The sequence below is a fragment of the Rutilus rutilus genome, assembly GCF_951802725.1.
Source record: "Rutilus rutilus genome assembly, chromosome: 15".
NCBI classification, from domain to species: Eukaryota; Metazoa; Chordata; class Actinopteri; order Cypriniformes; family Leuciscidae; genus Rutilus; species Rutilus rutilus.
In genome coordinates, this window is record NC_140220.1 from 35,472,109 (window position 1) to 35,491,371 (window position 19,263).

The window sequence follows — 19,263 nt, forward strand, 5'->3', positions numbered from 1 at the left end:
GTGTAAATGCCCTCCGAAACGCAATCGAGACGGATTTGAATCCGATCGCTCAAACCACTTCAGGAGTTGGTCTGGGCCGCATTCCAGATGAAACTGGACAAGTGTAAATGCATCTGGTTGTTGAAACCACATATGTAAATTGTACTCCTCCCAAAAATGCTAAAAATAAACGTGTGAAAGCGTGATATAGGCTATATGTAATGTTATAGTCAGATATGACGACGCTACTGGAACACGCATCACCGCAGATGAGAAGCTGAGCATCTATTCATCAAGCTAACGTGCAAACTATCGCAAATCAAAGTGAAAGTAAGTCGCAGACGCTTAACACACAATCATCATCATTAAAAGTAAATTCTTAAGAACTGAAATGATCTTACCAGGGCTGTTGCCGCTCTCTCTTATATCTTTGATTTTGAAATTTTAGCTGATGATCAATAAAATGCAGCTCATATCTGTTGCTTTCGGTGACGTGCGCTCCATTAAATCTGCATATAGCGCGGGAATTGAAGATCGGATTTAAATCCGTTTCGCAAAAACACATTTATGTGGCCAGGTGTAAATGGAATCGTTTTGATAAATCAGATAGCTCTCCGATCTGAGAAAACACATGAAGTGGCCATGTGTAAACAGCCCCTTAGTGTCGGCCCAGATCCACCATCCACCCGTACCAGATGTGGGCCGGATCTGGGCCGTTCACACTGCGAGTCCGAATCCGATTATTTATGAATCCGATTGGAATCTGATCTAAAATGACTGACGTCCACACTGTGTAACGCAACTGTTCAGATCTGATTTGTGTGTCCATGCAGCTCTTTAGTTTTCCGGATTATCTGCATTGGTTTCTATGGCGTTGCGTTGGTAGGAAAACACAATTTTAATTTTATTTTATTTTAATTTTAAACACAAGCTTTATTCTGTGCTGTCGTCTCCGCCAGTCTCAAAACATGTCTTTATATTGCCATTTTCTGCTCGTCCGCCACTTTGCAGAAACAATGCTGTGAGACTTTCAGCATGTTTCCTATACAACGTCTGACGTTTACATTTTATGTGGCCTCGGGAAGTCACATAACCCACACGAAACTCTATCAGATCGGTCAGATGAAACGGATTTCCAGAAATGTGATTTGAATAGGATTTCAAAACATATATGAATGTAGCTTGAAACAGACTTGTAAAAATCACATTATGTAATCTTTTGCTGTTCACATTAGCTAATTCTGATCTGATTTCAGTCGGATATGCACAAAAATCAGATTTGAACTTACAGTCTGACCGTAGCCTGTGTTGCTGTCTGGGTTGCAGCTGGTGCTGGTGTCAATGTGCATGTCACATATTACAGGACGAAATCTTCTCAAGCTTTTCTCTGTCTTTTCAGATAAGCAGTCGTCACAAAATCAGTCTGCGCCCCAGTCTCCTTGTATAGTCCGGCCTAAACAGCGATCTCGGGCCTGCAGCGACCCTCATCGAGTGCAAGATGAGCCTCAGGACTCGAGTCTGGAGCCGAGACGCATCCCGGATCAGGGCTGTGAGCAGAAATGTGTGCTCGAGCACAAGAACCTCAAAAGACGCACCCAACAGAAAGCAAAGACCAAACCAAACGCACAAGCCTTGGCGAGTTCAGGAGAGCGCCGCACCGCCGAGGCTTCCTTCGCCCAGGAGCGGGAGAACATGCACGCGCTGGAGGTCACGCAGTACTTCTTTGAGGCGGTGACCCTGCAGATGGAGCGCTGGTATGAGCGGAAGATCGAGGAAGCAAGATGGCGAGCCAACCAGAGGGCTGAAGCCGACAGAGCCGCCCTGCTGGACAGAATAAGCTACCTTGAGGATGAACTCCGACTGCTGAGGACTAGCAAACAGGAGGAGAGCTAGTGTGTAAGACGCCACTGGTGTAGCAGACACTGTAACTCACGAGGTTCCCGATGGATTAGTGAAGTTCGATAGAGCAGCTAACACATGTAGATAACACTGAAGTAACAAAGCATCTGAACAGAGTTTGAGCCGAAACATGCTCTACGCTAGTGCTTGAATGCAAACGTGCTCTGAAGTTTGCCAAAACACAATTCATAAAGGAGGGCAAGTAGCAATGCTTTCTCAGCGCTGCCACAAGGAGCGCCATAGAGCGCAACAGTCGGATTCTGGAAGTAAAAATCCAATTCATTTTTCTCCAATATCTTATTAACCTTTAAAGACAGACCTACGGTGAGATACAAGGTTGTTAATTGATGTTATAATGTGAACGGATGGATTCAACAAAAGCATATGTCAACTTATTTTTAAAATACTTGTTTAACAGCTGAACTCATGGTGAAAAACGCCATTTCTCATTATGCTGTCCTAAAAATTCCACCAGTAAGAGTTTGTAGGGAACGCCCACTACCATGATGCACTGCAAATGACTGTAATCCAGTCGGTCTCGTGATGCTGTATATACACTACCGTTCAAAAGTTTGGGGTCAGTAAGATTTTTTTTTATGTTTTTAAAAGAAGTATCTTCTGCTCACCAAGGCTGCATTTATTTGATAAAAAACAATAATAACAAAAACAGTAATATTGTGAAATATTATGACAATTTAAAATGACTGTTTTCTATTTTAATATATTTTAAACTGTAATTTATTCCTGTGATCAAAGCTGAATGTTCAGCATCATTACTCCAGTCTTCAGTGTCACATGATCCTTCAGAAATCAGTCTAATATGATGATTTGATGATCAAGAAACATTTATGATTATTATCAATGTTGAAAACAGTTGTGTACAATTTTTTTATTTGATGAATAGAAAGTTCAAAAGAACAGCATTTATTTAAAATAGAATATTTTCTAACATTATAAATGTCTTTACTGTAACTTTTGATCAGTTTAACTCATCCTTGATGAATAAAAGTATTGATTTATTTTATTTATTTCCCCCAAAAATAAAATTATAATTCTTACTGACCCCAAACTCTTGAACGGTAGTGTTTAATGTTACAAAAGCTTTAGATTTCAGATAATGCTGTTCTTTTGAACTTTCTATTCATCATAGCATCATGAAATAAAAATGTAAAAAACTGTTTTCAACATTGATAATAATCATAAATGTTTCTTGAGCATCAAATCATCATATTAGAGTGATTTCTGAAGGATCATGTGACACTGAAGACTGGAGTAATGATGCTGAACATTCAGCTTTGATCACAGGAATAAATTACACTTTACTGTATATTCACATAGAAAACAGCTGATTTACATTGGAATAATATTTCACAATATTATTGTTTTTGTTTGTATTTTTAATCAAATAAATGCAGCCTTGGTGAGCAGAAGATACTTCTTTTAAAAACATTAAAACTCTTACTGACCCCAAACTTTTGAACGGTATAGTAGTGTACTTAAAAGTCGCCATGAAATCATAATTGATATATTGATTTTTTTTTACAGAATGTTGCTGTTTATTATAAATTATTTATCCCTGCACATCATTATTTTTTAAATACAAATGCCCTCGTCATCTTTAATCAAAAACATGAACCTCCTCGAAACGGCGTCTCGTAAACATCCTTCATGACTGACTGCAAACTGGCTCTCAGATCTGCCTCCGTATTTAGTTAGCAATGCCCAATTTCCTACAATCCAGGCAATTCCCAAAGGGCGAATGTCCCGCCCTACATTTTTCTCATTCCGGAAGCTGTTTCACTCGGATATACGTCACAACAGGGAACAAAAGACTATCATCAGTTTCATGTTGACTTTTAATATTTGTGTGTATATATATATATATATATATATACACAGTACAGGTCAAAAGTTTGGAAACATTACTATTTTTAATGTTTTTGAAAGAAGTTTCTTCTGCTCATCAAGCCTGCATTTATTTGATAAAAAAAATACAGAAAAAAAAAAGTAATATTGTGATATAGTATTACAATGTAAAATAATTGGTTTTCAATTTATTATACTTTAAATTATCATTTATTCCTTTAGAAATCATTCTCATATGATGATTCATTATCAAAGTTGGAAACAGTTCTGCTGCTTAATATTTTTTCATAACCTGTGATACTTTAAGATACTTTGATGAATAAAAAAAAAAAAAAAAAAAATAGAAATCTTTTGTAACAACAATATACACTACTGGTCAGTAATTTGGGGTCAGTCATTTTTTTTTTTTCTTTTTTTTTGAAATAAATCAATACTTTTATTCAGCAAGGATGTGTTAAATTGATAAAAAGTGATAGTAAAGAAGATTTATATTATTAGAAAATATTTTTTTATTTTGAATAAATGCAGTTCTTTTTAACCTTTTATTCATCAAATATATTAGGCAGCAGAACTGTTTCCAACACTCATAATAAATCAGAATATTAGAATGATTTCTAAAGGATCATGTGATAGACTGGATGTCACATGTGACACTGAAGACTGGAGTAATGATGCTGACAATTCAGCTTTGCATCACAGAAATAAATTATTTTTTAAAGTATATTCAAAAAGAAAACTATTATTTTAAGTTGTCATAATATTTCACAATATTACTGTTTTTTTCTGTATTTTTGATCAAATAAACGCAGCCTTGATAAGTATTAGAGACTTATTTCAAAAATATAAAAAAACGTAATGTTTCCAAACTTTTGACCAGTACTGTGTGTGTATATATATATATATATATATATATATATATATATATATATATATATATATATATATATATATATATATATATATATATGCATATGCATATTTTGCAATAAACTTTCTATAGATATTCATCAGCAACTTTAAATGAGTAGTTTTTATGTCTCCATTGTTTTTTAATTCGATTTGACATTGGCAATGCTTCATGGGATTGTAGTTCGTTCACTCATTAAAGCTATACAGTCTTCTCTTTTTGTCCAATTCTCAAATAATTTTTTGCTTAAAATCAAAGTTTGTACTGTTGTGATTCACCTTGTCGCTGGATGGCTTGATTCATGGCTTATAATTCTTTAACAAAGACTTTTGCTAAAGTGACTTTGCCACTGCTAAAGTGCACTAGTAGGCCTTAGCATAAAACTGTCTGCTCGGGTTTGTTGAATGAAAAGCAAGAACAAAGTTGCCATGCTTTCAAAGCCCTGTTCAAGACTTTGCGTCTGCATTTGTGTACTTGCATGGATTATGTGTCTGGCTTTACAGTCATCATATCATGACAAACCATCGCCACCAAAGGTCTGTTGAAACTCCAGGTTTTTACCTCTTTCATAAAGCGCTTCTGGTTTCTAAATACTCAAATTTGGTGAAAAGAAAATTACTAAATTAAATTACGCCGCTATTTTAATGGAGGTTTGCCAGATCGTATAAAATCGGTGAACAATGGAACAGTGACAAAATAAAAGAGTAACAAAATCTATCACAGCAAACACTGTGATGAAAACAAGTATTAGTTTATTTTGTAATGTGTTTGTTCATCGACTTTCTTGCACAAAATGAAAGGTCTTGTGATGTTTAATTTCTGTAGTGAAAGTCTTAAGAACACATGATGAAATAAGTGTTTGTAAAACGAATTTACATGTGTGGATTTTTCATATTTCATTTGCACAATATTGGTAGATAAATAATGTAATTTAACAGTTTTTTTTTTTTCATTCAACAAAATTCTATGTAAGCTTGTTTCCGCCACAAAATAAAACATTTAAAAGATAATTGTGACTTTTTATCTCAGAATTGCGAGATATAGTCAGAATTGCGTGAAATAGTCGCAATTGCGTGTTATAAAGTCAGAATTCTGACATCTTTTCTCAGAATTGTGAGATATAAACTCACAATTCTGAGATAGTCCAATTCTAAGGGAAAAAAAAGACAGACTTTTTTTTTTTACCTCAGAATAGTTTATATCTCACAATTCTTACTTTATATCATGCAATTGCGACTTTATTTCTCAGAATTGCGACTTTATATCTCACAATTGCGACTTTATTTCTCACAATTCTGACTTTTTTTCTCACAATTGCAATATATCAAGTCAGAATTGTGACTTTTTTTCTCAGAATTGCGAGATATAAAGAAAATTGCAATTGTGAGAAAAAAAGTCAGTATTGTGAGATAAAAAGTCGCTATTATTATTTATTTATTATTCAGTGGCGGAAACAAGCTTCCATAAAATTCAGAACACATGGGTAGGGGAAAAAGTTGGTGAGGTGAAGACAGCAAATAAATGTAAAACCCTGACACTTTTCCCCAATCTATCAGCTGAGCCCAGCGAGGGCCATTTCATGTGGACTTTAAAGATCCACAAACGTTGATTCCATCAAGACACTTCACCTCCATGAAGACTGAACCTGTAACCTGTAGATCGTTGTTGTTAGTACTGTTAAAAAGAGAGAAATCATGGTGACTGACTTCAAACCGCCAGAGAGAGAGCTGTTTCTTCGTTGCCAGTGGCTATTGCTGTTGATTTTGAACTATGTAATCAATGTTTTGACTGTCTTGACAAATGCTAATAACTAATATGTAATGTACACACTTTTTGTTATGTTGTTATAACTATAATTGTTTACAGCTGCTTCAAAGGGAAAGACATTATTTACTATGTCATACAGCTGTATGATCTGTACATCAAAAATTAATGTTTAATAAACTACATCCATGTAAATTTGTAGACCTTAAGCAGTCGTGTGGCCATAAAGGCCGATTTTTGTGTCTAAATGATCCAGTACATGCACTTCCCACATCACAACATTAATATTGTATTGCTTCATAGACTGTTAATGACGGAAGAGGATTAGGGCCAAGCAATAATAAAATAAATAAAACCATCTCTAGATTAAAGTCATTATAATGCGAGATTAAACTCGTTAAATTTCGAGAAAAAAAAGTCAAAATACAATCTTGAGAATAAACTCATTACATTTCGAGAATAAAGTTGTTTTTCGAGAAAAAAATCGTTACATTTCGAGAATAAAGTCGTGTTTCGAGAAAAAAAACTCGTTAAATTTCGAGAGAAAAGTCGAAATCGTGAGAATAAACGAATTAAATTTCGAGAATGATCGCGATGCGATAATGTACGGAAGAGGATTAGGGCCAACCGGCCAAGCAATAATAAAAAAATAAAACCATCTCGAGATTAAAGTCATTATAATGCGAGATTAAACTCGTTAAATTTCGAGAAAAAAAGTCGAAATACAATCTTGAGAATAAACTCATTACATTTCGAGAATAAAGTCGTTGTGTTTCGAGAAAAAACTCGTTCAATTTCGAGAAACCGAGACATTACGCTCGCCGCCGTGTTCGCTGGATCAGATTTAAGCGTTTTGTCGTGATTCTGATGCAATTGGCGCGTTCATGCAATTTATATAGATTTATACTGCCAGATGGTCTTGTCAGTATTTGCATATTTTGCGTCAATTGGCCAGCTGTGTTCAGCTGGCGTTAGCCCATAAGATTTCAGCAGAAGTGAAAGAAGGGAGGAAGTTCCCATATATGACATCCTTAATGTCTCATTCCCTGCCTTTCAGGGAACCGAGGTTACGAAAGTAACCGGAGACGTTTTCCTCGAGTAAACCGCTTCCGTCTCAGTCAGTATCTCTCCAGCTCCTCCGTTCGCCGGGTTAGCTGAGGGACACGGACGATTAGCAGAGATTTACGGTTTCTTCAGCTTGTCCTGATGGGTTTTAAACGCAGCTTTGAGGGGGTCGTGTCCTGACAGGTATTCTTCAGGAACGGTCTCAGATCTGCGAGGAATGTTTAGTGATGCTCATGTGTTTCAATACAGATGTCACAGACACGGGTGTATTCGTTCTGTAATTATGCAATATTTCAACTACACACTAATTGATTATTTATGACTCAGAGAAGTGAATATTTTACTTAGGCTTTTATTCATATTTGGCAAATGAAAAGAAGTACTCGTGCATTATAAATATACAAGTAGATATATACACATTAAAATATCAGGGTTTTTTCTCATTATAGTGTATTTTTTGTTAAAGGGATAGTTCACCCAAAAAAGAAAATCCAGTCATTTACTCACATTCATATTGTTCCACAAATCCACAAGAAGATATTTTTAATGAAACCTGATTTCTGATATAAATTAATTTCCACTCATCAATAACAGCGACACTTCAAACGTTCATAGACACAGTTGCTTTAGATGATGAATAGATTTAATTTAGGCTTTTCTCATGTATCATGCAAGTATGGTTATTCTGTTGACCATATTTGATGTGCTTTATGTATGTACACTGATTGTTATATGAATAACAGCCTAAATTAAATCTGTTCATCAGATAAAGCGATCATGTCTCTTCAGAAGACTTGGGTTGAGCGGCTCGATTCATATGGATTACCGTTACTTTTAAAAGCGTGAAACTTTTGGTTGTGTGGACTTTCAAAGGAAGGACAAAAAGTAAGAGAGATCTTTATTTGTGTTCGGATGATGAACAAAAGTCTTATGGGCGACAATGACAGCATTTTCCGTTTTTGGTGAACTATCCCTTTAATGAGTGGATCTTCTAGCATCCAGCCAACGCCAGGGACTTCCTCAAGTCCTCCAGATGATTCTGAGCTTGAGTGATCATCATGCGAACGACATCCTGAGGAGGAAAACCATACAACATTTACACTAAAGGGGATGTTGATGTCGTAAGTCAAACTTTAGCCAGACATAGCCACATTCATTATCTATGAATTCTGCATGTGTGACAGCGGCCGTCGGCGATGGGACACAGGTGAGCTCAACTTTGTGGGAATGAGAAGCGAACCACCAACAGGAGCACAGGAATAGTGATAGTGATGTTTGATATAATCGTTAAATCTGGGTCATAAATGCTTGTTTTATTCAGCAGTTGTTTTAAATGTTGGTTTCAATAACTAAAACTGTCTTAAAGGGACAGTTCACACAAAAATGAAAATAATGTGCTGTTAATTTCCTCATTACTGATCATGTGACAGGAAGCTTGTGCTCCAGACTGTCGTGAACGCGCGCTCGGGACCGTTTGCTGAGGCTATGAAGGTAATATGATGCCATAAAGAATCGCATGCGCCGGGTAAGAGTTGTGAAAGCGTACATAAGATTGCAAGCGTAAATTAAATTTGCAAGTGCAAGAGAAGATTTCATAAAATTTTCAAGTGTAAGAAAAAATAAATAAATCAAATAATAAAATTTGCAGCATTTTACTGTTATTCATAAGAGTAATTCATGTATTGTGAAGCTGGAGCTTCATGTTAACGCAACATAAATAGGATCTGTATTCTTGCAAAATTCGGACAGTTTTGGCATGTTTTTTTCCGCACTAATACGGCCAAAAGCACTGCAAGCCTGTGAACAGCGATTTGCAGCCGAAAACAACAGAGTCAGGAACGATTACACGATTCTCGCACTCAAGCGCGAGGAGGAGGAGGGCGGGTCCATCTTCTTCATGTAGCCAATCAAATGAGCTTCTCGCTGACTCTCGTTTTACTCTTATCTGATTGGTTTAAAAAACACGCCAGTCGCCAGAACACATCTTTATCTTCTTTGGCTCAGCATGTTCTCGTTGCCGAAATGGTACTTTTATTGCACAAATACATGTTAAATTAATTAATTAATTAATAGATTAGTAAATAAATAAATCATGATTGCGTAATTATTATTTTTTTAAACACACATGTGGCCAACAAAACACAAACTCCTCGCTCTCTGAGACAACTCATTATTACCAAGTCATATAAAAGATTTGTTCAAACTGAACGAATCGTTCACGATCAAACTGTCAGCTTTTACTCGTGGTAAAAGTCCTGTAATGTGTGACCTCTAGAGACTCTAGTCACTTCAAAATAAAGATTATGACTGAACAGTTGTTGTTATGGGGCCAGAAAACGGGTCTAGCACTGTAAGACTTCGGTGAAACGTGTGTGTTTGAGGTCACCTGGTCTGTTTCGCTCTTGTTCCTCTTGAACTCTTCTCTGGCCCAGTCTCTCAGGTATCTGCGATCAGACTCCTGTGGGATTTTGCGGATGTTTCGGAGCAGATCTCTGTATAAACCCAGAACCTTCTGTCTCTGTAAAAACTGACCACAACAACACCACATCAACACACGTCATACCGCAGCTCTCCTACATTCCTGAGCTGCGTCTGACTGCGTTGTTTTACTACTTGACATTGGTTTTAATTGTTGGTCTATGTATTCAGTATTTTTTTTTTTTTCATCATTGAAATATTATGCAAACAGATGATACAAGGATAATTCAATAAGTATTGAGCAATTAAGTAAATTAACACTGGATAATAACTCGTTAATGGTGGGGAAAGAGTTAAAGTCATTTCATTCATTTGAGCATCTACTCATCATTTAAAAATAAAAAAGGAAGTTAAGAGACAAAAAAACTCTAAATACAGTACTAAGTTAATTATAAAGAGGCTACAATTAACAAATTATGATACATTCAAAAGTTTGTCATACAATTTAAGAGTTTTGATGATTTTTAATACATTTTTGTCATAAATAGCCAGTTAAAGTCATTTAGAATTTTATTGTAAAAGATTTGTACAATAATTATACTCCTTACATATTCAATATTATAAATACAATGAGAAAAATCTATTTTATCACATAAAGTTTAAGGCAAAATCCGATTCGGTTTCTGAGGCAAAGAATCTGGATAGATCACACCAAACATAATTGATAAGGGGACATTAAAAAAAAGATGATCGATCAACTCAAGATTTATTTATTTAACAATTTAAAAATCATTAACAAATCTAGATGTGATAATCGTTAGTAGTGTACATATATTGTATGTATAAATTTTAAGTGTGTTTCTGTAACTTTGTTTCATTGTATATGGAAAACAAAATTAGAGAAATACACTTAAGAATTTTACATAAAATATATTATTAATGGTAACCGCATTATAATGGTAAGCGCTAACTAATAGATTATATTATAAAAATCCCCCAAATAATTTTGTTATGAATAATTCGTCTTCTTGAGAGAAATATATTTCTTCTCTTATTTCTAGATTTATGTAAGTTATGTTTGCATGTCACATAAATGTCGCCGCGTCGCGTCGCGCTGTTTTTGACCGCGTCGAACAGCACTTATCGCGATGTACACAGGTGTTCAGTGACCGTGAGGAGTGATTGTACCTGTTTGAGGCTCAGTGCAGCGGCTGGTAATCGAGACACGGCCATGTTGAAGAGCAGACACACACACACACACACACACACGCTGATGTTTTTGTTTTTCATTGGTCAGAATCAGTGACGTCACGATCTTCTTCTTCTTCTTCTTCTTCCGTGTTGAATGGCGGATTAACTGTGATCTTTGTATAGCGCCACCTACTGGAGTAACATCTAACTGTTGATCACATTGACGACGCTGAAGAAGAGTCATTTAATCTGAGAGACCAAGTGCGGAACACTTTATTAACTGTACAAAATATAATTGCTTTTATATATTGTATTATATATTCTATATACTTATTTATGTTCATATTTATGTTCAGATCGCCCCACACTCACATTCTTCATCTCACTTCCCAGAAAAACCTTTTCACGTTTTTGGTTTGAATGATTTTTGAATTAATGATATAATTTTTTGCTAATTATTACGCTATATATTTAAGCTTTACTCTATTTTGTCTATTCATTTTGACTTACAGGTTCATGTTACATTTATATGTGGTTCTATTAAAAAATGAAATAAATATATCTTTTTTTTTTTTTTTAAATGGGTTGTGAAACAGTTGATTATCTACAGATTCTCCTGTATTCTCAAGCATGCAAGAGTCAAATACATGTCCATTTTTCTCTATCTATTACATAGAATACCTTTATTCTTTAACAAGAGTTTGTAGCAAAAGGTGTTCAATAATTACACAAACAATGAGCCTAAAATCCAACACTTCCACTTTCTCAGTCTGTGGAAATCCACTTAGGGTTCAGTATATTTCTTTCTTTCCACAATAATTTCACACACTTCTAATACAAATATGTGGTTTTGTTTCATTAATAGTGTATACTATTATAGTGTTTTTTCTTGATTTACCCCGAAAGAATGGAAGTGAAATGTGACATGCCCCATAGGTCGGGTAACATGACCATATGACAGATTAAAATGTTATCTGATCTAATAAAAAAAATATATATACAAGACAAACTAAAATATTTTCTCAATATAATTTTTATTTATTTTTTCATATAAAATAATGGCATTTTTTAATAATTCAAAATAAACTCATTTCTGAGTTTGACAACAGACACACACAGCAAACAGCTATACAGCATAGTACAAAACATAATGAATCATTTCTAAACATTGACTTCATTCACTCTTCTCTCGTGCTTTCTCAGTATAATTCATAAACGTATAGAATATCACAGTTGTAATATGGGCTGTAACGCAGTGATGTAAAGTGCTCTGCCTGCACAATGTTTCAGTAAGACATTTACTTTTGCAATGGTTGCAGTGATATCTTCCAAATATTGCAGAATTTTGGTGCAATGTTTTCTCTATATAGCGTTGATATGGCAACTAGTAAATACACTAAGTTTCGTCATGCTGGCTCTTCATTTTTCATACAAATAGTTCATGTACTAGATCTCGATCACACACTCGGTTATAAGTTCTGAAGGCAAACGTGATTGTTCTCTTCATGCTCTCTGAGCCTGGAACGATCTGCTAAATCTAAACTGAAGATATTGCCACCTCTGATACTCTTACATGTCTTTTGCTGAATGTTTTAAAGGAGCCTTGTAAGTGCTTCTCTTGTTCTTCATGATTATCTGAGTTAAACTGCCGTCACCAGAGAGACAGTGATCTCTCAGTCAGATTTACCTGCTTAAATAAAGGATGAAGAAAACGTGGAAAGTTTTAAACCAGCCCTGCGTTAGTTTGTGCCCCGCTCACCCCTATGTATACAGTGGGGAGAACAAGTATTTGATACACTGCCGATTTTGCAGGTTTTCCCACTTACAAAGCATGTAGAGGTCTGTCATTTTTATCATAGGTACACTTCAACTGTGAGTGACAGTTAAAAATTAAAACAAAAATTCAGAAAAATCACATTGTATAATTTTTAAGTAATTAATTTGCATTTTATTGCATGACATAAATATTTGAAACATCAGAAAAGCATAACTTAATATTTGGTACAGAAACCTTTGTTTGCAATTACAGAGATCATACGTGCCGTGTAGTTCTGGGCTGATCCCTCACCTTCCTCATGATCATTGATGCCCCACGAGGTGAGATCTTGCATGGTGCCCCAGACCGAGGGAGATTGACCGTCATCTTGAACTTCTTCCATTTTCTAATAATTGCGCCAACAGTTGTTGCCTTCTCACCAAGCTGCTTGCCTATTGTCCTGTAGCCCATCCCAGCCTTCTGCAGGTCTACAATTGTATCCCTGATGTCCTTACACAGCTCTCTGGTCTTGGCCATTGTGGAGAGGTTGGAGTCTGTCTGATTGAGTGTGTGGACAGGTGTCTTTTATACAGGTAACGAGTTCACACAGTTAGTACAGGTAATGAGTGGAGAACAGGAGGGCTTCTTAAAGAAAAACTAACAGGTCTGTGAGAGCCAGAATTCTTACTGGTTGGTAGGTGATCAAATACTTATGTCATGCAATAAAATGCAAATTAATTATTTAAAAATCATACAATGTGATTTTCTGGATTTTTGTTTTAGATTCTGTCACTCACAGTTGAAGAGTACCTATGGTTAAAATGACAGACCTCTACAAGCTTTGTAAGTAGGAAAACCTGCAAAATCAGCAGTGTATCAAATACTTGTTCTCCCCACTGTATATACATACACACACACACATATACACAATACTTTAAAACCTTTTCTCTTCAGTAAAGTTAAGTTATTCCCTGGATCATTTATTTGACCTTTAATTGTTAATTAATATGTTTGATACATTTACTCATTGATTTATCAATGTTTATAGCACTGACAAACCTGAAGCCTCTGTTACATCCTCAATGATATCTTCTTATTAAATTTGTGTTTTAATAAATTATGTGAAGATCCAATCTGCTCCACTGCATGTTTATGTTGCTCTTGTGCAGAACTCATATTCAGTTAAGACCCAATATAATAAATAAGTATTTGAGCAGAACTTTACAATCTTCAAGGAAGGGTCCGCACAGTTTCCACACACTGAACACACAGATGTCGGTGTGTGTGACGCTGCAGTCAGGCTGTGTGTGTACGGGCCGGAGGACATCATCATCAGATGAGCATCAGCAGGGGTCCACATAGCCTGAGAGCAGAACACAGTTACTGATGTGACTCACAGGACATTCATTCAATTATTATTCACATGATATATATTTATCATGTGAGGTCTGACACATTGGTTTTTTAAAACCTTTTTTAACCTTTTAAATAATAAAAGCACAACATTCTGTCAGTAGATGTACATCCACACGTGAGCTGATTATTTAGAGTATAACAACTGAGTGTTTTGCTCCACTTACTGCATATCTGTGCCGTTTCCTGATGAAAGGATTCACTCTTTTGAACTCTGGCCATCTTCAACTGGCATATTCCCAATCCGCACTTCCATCATAGTAGTGAGCAGCACAGAGTGATCTACACACAACACAACACAACACAACACAACACAACACAACACAACACAACACAGGAGATTACTGGAGACGGTTGAGTGATATATGTACTGGTTCTTAACCTGTTATACATCATCAGCTGATAAAACATGAACATCTCATGCCATCCCCGCTGTTTCCCCTGAACGATAGGGGGATTTCGCACACACACACACACACTCATGTGTCACTGTCCTCACACACAGACTCACGTGTCGCTGTCCTCATACACACAGACTCACGTGTCGCTGTCCTCACACACACAGACTCACGTGTCGCTGTCCTCACACACACACACACACACACACACACACACACACACACACACACAGACTCACATGTCGCTGTCCTCACACACACACACACACACACACACACACACTCATGTGTCGCTGTCCTCACACACACACACTCACGTGTCGCTGTTCTCACACACACACACACACACACTCACGTGTCGCTGTTCTCACACACACACACTCACGTGTCGCTGTTCTAACACACACACACACTCACGTGTCGCTGTCCTCAGACTCGTAGGTGAGATCGGACGCTGCTGCTGTTGACTCCTCTGTGCAGCTCGAGCAGCTCTCCTCCTCCTCACCATCTTCCTCCTCCTCTTCCTCTTCTTTCACACGCGGCCTCTTGTTGGTTGGAGAAGACGTTGTATCGAGGACGGGGCCGAGATGCTTCGTGGAGCAGGACATCCCAATAGAGAGGGTGGGGGGTTTCACCTGGACCGCTGAAATTCACACACACACACACACACACATACACACACACACACACACACACAGACACAGTCTGGTTCACTATCTTTGTGGGGACTCTCCATAGATGTAATGATTTTTATACTGTACAAACTGTATATTCTCTCCCCTTGCACTAACCCTACCGCTAAACCTAACCATCACACAAACACACACACATAAACACTAACCTTACCGCTAAACCTACCCATCTCACACACACACACTAACCCGACCCCTAAACCTACCCATCACACAAACACACCAACCCGACCCCTAAACCTAACCATCACACACACTAACCCAAACCCCTAAACCTAACCATCACACACACTAACCCTACCGCTAAACCTACCCATCACACACACACACACACTAACCCTACCGCTAAACCTACCCATCACACACACACACACACACTAACCCTAAACCTACCCATCACACACACACTAACCTGACCCCTAAACCTACCCATCACACACACACACACACACACACACACACACACACACACACACACACTAACCCAACCCCTAAACCTACCCATCACACACACACTAACCCTAAACCTACCAATCTTTCAACTTTCAGCATTTTTACATTTTCAAAAAAACTAATTCTGTATGCTTTAAGCTTGTTTCCTCAATGTAGGTCCCCGGAGTGACACGAGTCCACATGGGTCTGTGTGCATTCAGGTCGAACCCCCCACATGGGATAGAAAAACATGTACATGTACACACACACACACACACACACACACACACACACAGACAGACAGACAAAGATAAACCTCAAACCAGTGCAACACACACAGAGAGCTCACACAAGCATCAGACAGTGGAGGACAGCCTTGCCTTTGCTGCGTCGCTTGGGCTTGGGCGTGGAGCGCGTCGCCTGCACCGCGGTGCTCTTCTTCACCGGTGTGGGGGAACACTGGCAGCCCACGTCCCGTGTGAGAGGCTGTCACACACATCAAAATACTTTACATCTACCACCTCGAAGTAACACGTTATACGAGCGTCTGTAGTTAGAGTCACTGACCTTGGCGCCCGGCGACGCCCCGACCGTGTAGACGCACGGCACCGCGGTGTCCGACAGCAGCAGCAGCTTCACGAAGCCCATCTCGTGCTGGCGGAAGTTTTTGAAGCTGTCCTGCGTGAAGTGCCGCGCACACAGACGCGTGTTATCCGTGATGCCTCCGTCGTCGAAGTGCAGAAACTGTAGCCAGCGGGCGCGCAGCCAGGGCACTTTCGGGATAGGGAAGAGGGTTTGGGGAGGGGAACAGCCTAAAATACACCGCATCACCATGATGATGATGTTGTTGTTGTTGTTGTCTTTGTCGTCTTCTTCTACTACTACATCTTTGTTGGTTGTCAAACCATCTGATGGTGCATTTCCGCCATCTACTGGGATGGAGTGTGAAGATTGTATTGGAATAAGACCAAAAAAAGGTAATCTATAAATATATTTATTTTGGTTTATATGGGCTTTATAAAAATGGTTCAGAAAGTTGTAATGTGAAGTATTTCTGAGCATTTTTCAGCAGTCATGTCGTGTGTTCTGTATAAGTCCCCATTCAATCAAAATTTTAGTTTTTTGGCTTTTAGTATGAATATGTTAGCCTTAAGGTTACCTATAAGCTAGTGTGCTCCAAAACAATGACGAATGACAAACAAAGATAATAAGCGTTCAAAGCGTACATTCTGTCACTTCCGCCAGTATGGATCAGTGATTTTGATGACATCACTCTGCACTTCAGCTTCTCATCAGATTTTCTGTCCAATCAAATGCTCTCTAGAATCTGAAGCCCCGCCCCCATTCTCGTGTTACGCAGCACGTTTGAGCTTCAGCAAGAGGTTCGTTCTCGTACATCAAGCAGGTTTGGTTGAGCTTCTGTTTATGCTCCCTGATTTGTTTATATGTAAATAAACAAAATTAAATCTGTTCATCATATAACGCGATCGAGTTTCTTCAGAAAATTTGGACTAAAGCGCTCAATTCATATGGATTAGTTTTACGATCTCTTTAAGAAGTTATTGAAGCCTAAAAGTGGTAGTTGCGTAGCGGTCAATAAAGGAACAGACATCGCTCAGATTTCATCAAAAATAGGCTATCTTAATTTGTGTTCATTTGTGTTTTGAAGATGAATGAAAGTCTTACAGGTTTGGAACGACATGAGGGTGAATAATCAATGACAGAATTGAAATTTTTGGGTGAACTATCCCTTTAACACGAAATAGCGCACAGCACTTACCAAAAATGAACATGGCAAAAAACATTACCAGAGTATCATAATCAGTGTTGGGAACGTTACTTTTAAAAGAAAAAAAAAATCCATATTTAACACGTTACAAAGTAAAATTCTAGCTTCCGTCCAAACGGCCAGACACAGTCCACTTTTGCCTAAAGCGCCACTTACGCAACTCATGACGTCAGAAGTAGCGTAGTGCGTTATGGCGTAGCGTAAATATCAGCAGTTCGCATAGACAGTAAAAGAAATGGACACAGTGGATTCGACGGAGAAAAGTGAAGCAAATTAGAAGCTCTCACTTCCTGATGGCTGAGCGTACTGCGCAGACTCACACTGAGCTTGACGACGTAGATGTGACGTGAGCAACCCGTCTGTCTTTTAGTGGCTGTGCCGAGAGAAATCTGAATCATTCCCTTCCGAACCGTGCAGAGATGGAGAGTGTGAGTAGGAGCTGTCCATGAGCTAGGAGAGGGAGCAACTTTTGCTAAGTATTTTGATTAATTATTTTGTCATTTTGCCTCCACGTCCCCCCGATCGCCCGCGAGCTTCTCCTCCTGTCCATACGGTAATCTCTCTACTGTGCGACAGAGAGTCGCGTGGTTATGACGCAATCGTTAGCCTATTTTTACAAAAACTGCTTCTATGGGGCCATAACGTAAGATACAAGGTAATGGAGCCTTTTATACATTTTCGTGTTTCTTTAGAAATAAATAATGGACAAATGGAGTCTTTAAACGCCTCAGATGTAAAGTTATTCGCTGTCAAAGTGACGCCAAAATGAATGGGAGTCAATGGATGCTAACAGCAGGTGATGGTCTGCTAATCAATGGCGGCGCCCGGGGAAGCTTCAGTGTTTTCTGAAACACTGCCCCCTTGGGAAATATCAGCAGTTCTTAGCATTACTCGCCTAAGTTGCGCTTTAGACTTAAGTGCAATCCGTATGTTCGTTTTGACCGGAAGCTAGTTATTTTACTTTATGAAGTTTTCAATATGGATATTTTTCTTTGCTTCACTTCAGAAGGCCTTTATTAACCCCCGCAGGGCCGTGTGGAGCACTTTTATCATGGATAGATGCACTTTTATGGACTTCAAAACAGAAACGGCCATTCACTGCCATTATAAAGCTTGGAAGAGCCAGGACATTTTTTAATTTAACTCCGATTGTATTCGTCTGAAAGAAGAATATCATGCACACCTACTGTAGGATGACATGAGGGTGAGTAAATCATGGGCTAATTTTCATTTCTGGGTGAACTATCCCTTTAACTTAACTAAGGCCTAATTCTGTTTTTAAATCTTCCCTATTCATTCAATTCCTGACATATTGTGACAATGTGGTGTAATAAAATAATAAATAAATGAACTACATTTGGAACATTTGTTTTGCATGAAAGCAAAGGTTTAATTATCTGAGCTGGATTCGGTCTTTCACATGCCTTACTGCTTACTGTTTAGTTGTCCTCATTTATTACAATGCTTTCCTATTATATAAAGCGAGTTGTTTAGAGTAGAGTCCAAGATGTTATCGTATCATCATTGCCATAAACCAATCTTTCACAACTATCTTGTTTTTGAATGCTATAGAGATGTCTCTCTCGTCACATTGACAGCTTTAATTATTAATCATTTGACTTGTGACTAGCTACGCAGGCTCTCAAATATTGACAAATGTACCATTTAATTAAAGTATCTTCTCATTATCCTCC

At 37.7% G+C, this 19,263-nt stretch overlaps 3 protein-coding genes across 3 annotated transcripts in view; 1 reads left to right on the plus strand and 2 right to left on the minus strand.

Annotated features, from left to right (window-relative positions):
* ankrd6b (ankyrin repeat domain 6b) overlaps nt 1-3,152 on the plus strand; it is a 41,297-nt gene extending 38,145 nt beyond the window's left edge. The window contains exon 16 of the mRNA XM_084431641.1: nt 1,379-3,152. Coding sequence (XP_084287767.1) covers nt 1,379-1,872 — 494 coding nt within the window. The 3' untranslated portion in view covers nt 1,873-3,152. The remainder of the gene's footprint in view (nt 1-1,378) is intronic.
* A 4,661-nt stretch (nt 3,153-7,813) lies between these two features.
* lyrm2 (LYR motif containing 2) lies at nt 7,814-11,238 on the minus strand. Its single transcript, XM_084431642.1, has 3 exons — nt 11,087-11,238; nt 9,867-10,007; nt 7,814-8,552 (listed from the first exon to the last, which is right to left on the minus strand). Exons 1-3 carry the CDS (start codon nt 11,186-11,188, stop codon nt 8,472-8,474), a joined length of 324 nt encoding a protein of 107 aa, XP_084287768.1. The 5' UTR covers nt 11,189-11,238; the 3' UTR covers nt 7,814-8,471.
* An 898-nt stretch (nt 11,239-12,136) lies between these two features.
* On the minus strand, nt 12,137-16,645 carry LOC311304912 (uncharacterized protein). The gene is made up of 5 exons (XM_084432269.1): nt 16,348-16,645; nt 16,161-16,266; nt 15,074-15,299; nt 14,426-14,540; nt 12,137-14,208 (listed from the first exon to the last, which is right to left on the minus strand). Exons 1-4 carry the CDS (start codon nt 16,612-16,614, stop codon nt 14,483-14,485), a joined length of 657 nt encoding a protein of 218 aa, XP_084288395.1. The 5' UTR covers nt 16,615-16,645; the 3' UTR covers nt 12,137-14,208; nt 14,426-14,482.
* Nucleotides 16,646-19,263: the final 2,618 nt, after the last annotated feature.

Coding starts and splice junctions, on each gene's coding strand:
- lyrm2 (XM_084431642.1), bottom strand. CDS start 11,188: ATGAAAAACAAAAACATCAGCGTGTGTGTGTGTGTGTGTGTGTGTCTG. Junction 10,008..11,086: donor CTGCACTGAGCCTCAAACAG/GTACAATCACTC, acceptor TGTTGTGGTCAG/TTTTTACAGAGACAGAAGGT. Junction 8,553..9,866: donor ACAAGAGCGAAACAGACCAG/GTGACCTCAAAC, acceptor TTTCCTCCTCAG/GATGTCGTTCGCATGATGAT.
- LOC311304912 (XM_084432269.1), bottom strand. CDS start 16,614: ATGGTGATGCGGTGTATTTTAGGCTGTTCCCCTCCCCAAACCCTCTTC. Junction 16,267..16,347: donor GGGCGTCGCCGGGCGCCAAG/GTCAGTGACTCT, acceptor TGTGTGTGACAG/CCTCTCACACGGGACGTGGG. Junction 14,541..15,073: donor GAGTCTGAGGACAGCGACAC/GTGAGTGTGTGT, acceptor TGTTGTGTGTAG/ATCACTCTGTGCTGCTCACT.